Source organism: Lactuca sativa, chromosome 1, assembly GCF_002870075.4.
Source record: "Lactuca sativa cultivar Salinas chromosome 1, Lsat_Salinas_v11, whole genome shotgun sequence".
Taxonomy (NCBI): domain Eukaryota; kingdom Viridiplantae; phylum Streptophyta; class Magnoliopsida; order Asterales; family Asteraceae; genus Lactuca; species Lactuca sativa.
The window spans coordinates 161,302,490-161,307,234 of NC_056623.2; the positions used below are offsets into that span (position 1 = coordinate 161,302,490).

Genomic DNA, 4,745 nt, shown 5'->3' on the forward strand with positions numbered 1-4,745 from the left:
TGATTATTGATTTATTGATGTTTCTTGCACAAGTTGCAATACCTTGAGCGAAATCTCTGAAAATCACCCTAGGGTGCTCCCAAATGGTAAGGATGTTAAATAATGAGCTTATGATCGACATCATCGTATTTTTACTATATTTTGTGATGTTTGACTCCACTTGTCATGTTAACTATTTATATGCGTCATATTCTCACTAACTTGCATCCCATGATTTAACTTTACAGGCCACGTTCTCACCATCTTCCTATTTCAACAATGTACTTATTTTTTTTAACTTCGGAAGGTCATAACTTTCTCATATGAAGTCCCTTTTAGACGATTCTTTCACCTATGCACTCTAAATTGTCTTGTCTACATTCCAAGAATGAAATTAATTCATTTTAGCTCTATAAACTCATCCTTTCATAATCTCAAACATCAATTGGCGGCTAACAGTTTAATAAATATGGATTTAGCGACTCTTCTCGAAGCCACACAACTATTCGATGTGGCATTTTACCAACATAGCCAAATGTCTTTATCATATAACCAACCCTTTTTAAAAGTTAACTATACCCCTAATTTACTTTTGTAGATTAACAAAATGGGGTGTTACAAAGTGTACTAATTGAGGATGAGAATGCTTCAAAGCATTAATAATTCCAATATTACTTCTACCATAGTTTAAAAACGATTCAAACCCACATTCATACATATATTACATTAAGAATAACTATAGGAGGCATGAGATGCACATATACATCAAACTTATCTTCAAAACAACATTAAATTGATAAACTATGATGGTCGTCGAGCTCTGTGACTATAACTTGTGTGGTTGTTGTTCTAACGCGCTCGATCCTATGAACCGCACTTTCGACAAATTTAAAGTAGGTCTCACCCCATGGTCTTCTAATCGACATGATCATCCAGGGGACCAAAATGCCAATAGCAAATCCCAGTCCAATGCTCAAAGGAAACCACTTATCTTCGTCAGAATCAACTTTGTCGTCCTTTGGAAGAGGCGACATGTTGTCGGAGCTGTTACTTCCACACTTAATACGAAGAGGAGGTCCACAAAGATTTGGATTTCCCGAAAATGAAGATTCTCCAAAGGTTGCCATTTGGCTTCCAATAGGAATCCTTCCGGTGAAGTTATTATTGGACATGTTCAGACGACTTAAGAACGTTAATGATGATAGACTGGAAGGAATGACACCTGAAAACTTGTTGCGTGAGAGATCAAGTGAACCCAATTGAACTAAATTAGAGATGTTGTCTGGCAACGAACCGTCGATTTGATTTCTTGACAGATTCAAGAATACTAGACCAATCAACTTTGTTAATTCAATCGGGAAATGACCATTGAGGTTGTTTGTGGAGAGATCCATGTAAGCTACCAAGGAAAGAGTTTTGGTGTACTGCAGAAACCCGCCTTCTAAATTTACAACCAACCTTTCTTTGTAGTATATTCCACGGTAAAATCCATAAAAACGATACTGATTGATAATTTGCTCATGAGACATGCCTGTGAGATTGCCCAAGCTCGTTGGGATCATTCCAGTGAAATTGTTTAGGGCAAGATCCAGGACTTGGAGCTTGGATAAACCTGGGAAATTTGTAGGGATTCCTCCCGAAAATGAATTTGATCTCAAGCTTAGAATTTTCAGAGTTGTAAGACTGTCTCCTAACCATTGTGGGATATCTCCAGAAAATTTGTTGTTTGCTAGATCCAATGTCTCCAGGCTGGATAAGTTCTTCAAAGATGAAGGGAGCTCTCCTGAAAAATTATTGTCATCGAGGTGTAACGACTGGAGGAGCTGTAAATTGCCAAAAGATTCTGGAATTAAACCCGACAAGTTGTTGTATCCGAGGTCTAATGCTTTAAGGTAAACACAATTTCCAAAACCTGATGGGATGTATCCAGTCAAAGAATTATTTGACAGATCAATGACAAGTAGTGACACCATTTCTCCAATAGAGGATGGGATTCCTCCTGATAAGCGGTTACTTCCAAGCGAAAGAAAGATTAGATTTGGCATGACTTTCCCGATGTTATATGGGATAACACCAGAGAATCTGTTGAAGGAGAGAGAAAATAATTCGACTTCAACACTTGGAAGAGGAATAGGTCCTTCAAACAGGTTGGAACTCAGATCAATGTCTGCAAAGGGAACAACATCAAATAAAGATGGTAGCTGCCCGTGTATCTGATTGAGGGAAATATTTAGCAAGGATAGGTTAAAGCTCATATCCCAAAACCAAAATGGTATTGAATCAGAAATACTGGCATTAGAGAGATCAAGATAGTTGATATTTTTCTGAGTTTTAAGCCAATTTGGAAAAGATGGACCTACTTGACATGAACCCAGATCAAGATTTCGGACTTGGAATGGTGGGATCCAATCATCTTTCAAATGTAAGATCAAGGAATTTGAAGAAAGATGCAAGAATGTCAGTTTACTTAGCTTCAAGAAATGGGCTTCAGAAACAATGCCAGTCAGATCATTGAAAGAGACATCGAAGTTCGTCAACTCAGACAGCTGACCGAAACTCTCTGGAAGAGTCCCGTTGAACTTGTTCCCTCCAAGTCCCAAACTGGTAAGTCTTTGTAATCTCCCTAAAGAAGTCGGAATCGGACCATGAAGCTGGTTATAATCCAATTCCAGTTCTTCAAGATTACCCAACTGACCTACCCATTCCGGCAGTCTACCAACTAATTTGTTGTTGGTCAACCACAGCCTCTCCAGATTAGGCATTGAGCTGTTGGATACACACGTGTCCACCCCTTCAGGCAAACTTCCTGTCATGTTGTTTCCTGAAACCGACAAGAACTTCAAGTTGCAAAGTTTTCCAATTGAACCAGGAATTCCACCCTCGACGTTGTTTTGAAATAGATTAAGGGAAGTGAGAGAAGTAATGTTGCCAATAGCAGCCGGAATTTTCCCGTGTAATTTGTTTGAAGCAAAATCAAGAACTTCAATCTTTGGCCAGCTTCCCTTAAACAACTGTGTGCAGCTAACTGTGAGGTTGTTATTCATTGCCAAACTTAGGTATCGTAAATTTGGTAGTTCGCCTAAACTAAGTGGAACTCTTCCATAAAACCCACAGCTACTTAAATCTATGGAAGAAAGACTAGTGAGGTTTAAAATCCAATCCGGAAACTTGGAATCAAAGCTATTCATAGAGAGGTCTACATCGGAAAGAGCTGGAAGATCAATGGGTGAAAGAGTGGAAAGTCGACAGCTTCGAAGATGAAGTACTGTTAATGACGTAAGATTGTTCAAAAGCCTTGACCAGTTTGGGCCCACTTGTGACAGGTCAACGTTAGTCATCTTGAGATGTTTCAGATACCAGATCTTGGTCAACCACTCAAGACTCCCGACGTTTAAGCTACCAAAGTTGCTTGAAACATCAAGATATTGCAAGTGAGAGAGGTTTCCAATACTTTGAGGAATCCGACCACTAAACCCTGCTGTTGAAAGGTTTAGGTATCTCAGATTTTTCAAGAAACCAATGAATTCTGGGACCTTATTTTCATTGAAAGTGTTGTGGCTCAAGTCAAAGTAAGTCAAGGACTTGAGTTTGAGCAACGAAGGTCTAATCTCACCACTAAGGTTCCAGAAACCATACCTTCCGGGTTGATCATGGCCATAACTCAAAGGATACGGGTTGTGGAGATCAATCTTGTTAACAGCACCGGTTGAGTTATCACAACCAATACCATGCCACTGACAACACTTGTTTCCTTTCCATGATGAAAGCCGATCTTCTGGATCAATAAGACCTTCCCTGAAGTTAAGAAGTGCTTCTAGTTCAGACCGAGTACATTTTGTGCCAACATCAGTAGCATCTGAGAAAAAAATTACTGATCTTATAATTAAGAGAACGAAGACTATAGTAGCTATACATTTATGTGCATGCATTTTTTTGTGAAGAGAAAGACTATCTAACATGTTCTTATATATTTGATGGGTGCTCACAGAAGTCTTTTACACATCCACAGAAAAATAAAAAACAGTGAATTGACAATTCTACCTCCAATTTAACTTCTAGCATGCATGCATATTGGAACCTCCAAGCAACCTGCAACGACGAACGACTAATTGCCATCAATCGGAGGTGTTTTGTTGTTGGGCTGTTGGCCGTGTTGCTGCTCCGAATAGTTCATGTTGCTTGTTACATAGAGTGGTCAAGAGGCTTGTATGCAAAGAAAAAAAAAGTACAAAATATTTATATATATATTACATAATCGAGGGTATCAATTGTGGTGGATCGTTTGTTGGAGTTTCTACACTCTCTTCAATATCTAGAAATTAAATTGGGGGTATAAGTGTCAATGCACTATTCTTCTATGTCGACAAATAAACTTCTTCTATTTCGACAAATAAAAAATCTAGAAAAATCAACCCCCATACTTGATTCTTGGTTAACTTCACTTCCACTCACTATTCTTCTATGTCGACGAATAAAAAAGCTCAGAAAAATCAACGGCCATATTTGATTCTTAGTTAACTTCATTTCCACTAATATAGTTAATTTTACTTACTTACCAGGAAATTTCGAGTTCACAATAAATAATCAGCAGTTGTTATCAAGTGTAATTTGTTATCAAGTGTAATTTGTTTACTATGCAAGGTTGTCAACATCGGGATCCTACGTAAGATCGTTTTGGGTTTGCAAGATCGGTATAGGAATCCTAAAATCCCATAAAATAAAATATAATTTTAATTTATAATTCTTAATAATGAAAAATATTTCAA

The 4,745-nt window shown here is 38.0% G+C and overlaps 1 protein-coding gene across 1 annotated transcript; it reads right to left on the reverse strand.

Annotated features, from left to right (window-relative positions):
* Nucleotides 1-601: 601 nt before the first annotated feature.
* On the reverse strand, nt 602-3,964 carry LOC111902304 (receptor-like protein EIX2). Its single transcript, XM_023898150.3, has one exon. It carries the CDS (start codon nt 3,936-3,938, stop codon nt 768-770), a length of 3,171 nt encoding a protein of 1,056 aa, XP_023753918.2. The 5' UTR covers nt 3,939-3,964; the 3' UTR covers nt 602-767.
* Nucleotides 3,965-4,745: the final 781 nt, after the last annotated feature.

Excerpts from the sequence above, each read along its gene's own strand:
- LOC111902304 (XM_023898150.3), bottom strand. The coding sequence starts at position 3,938 with ATGTTAGATAGTCTTTCTCTTCACAAAAAAATGCATGCACATAAATGT.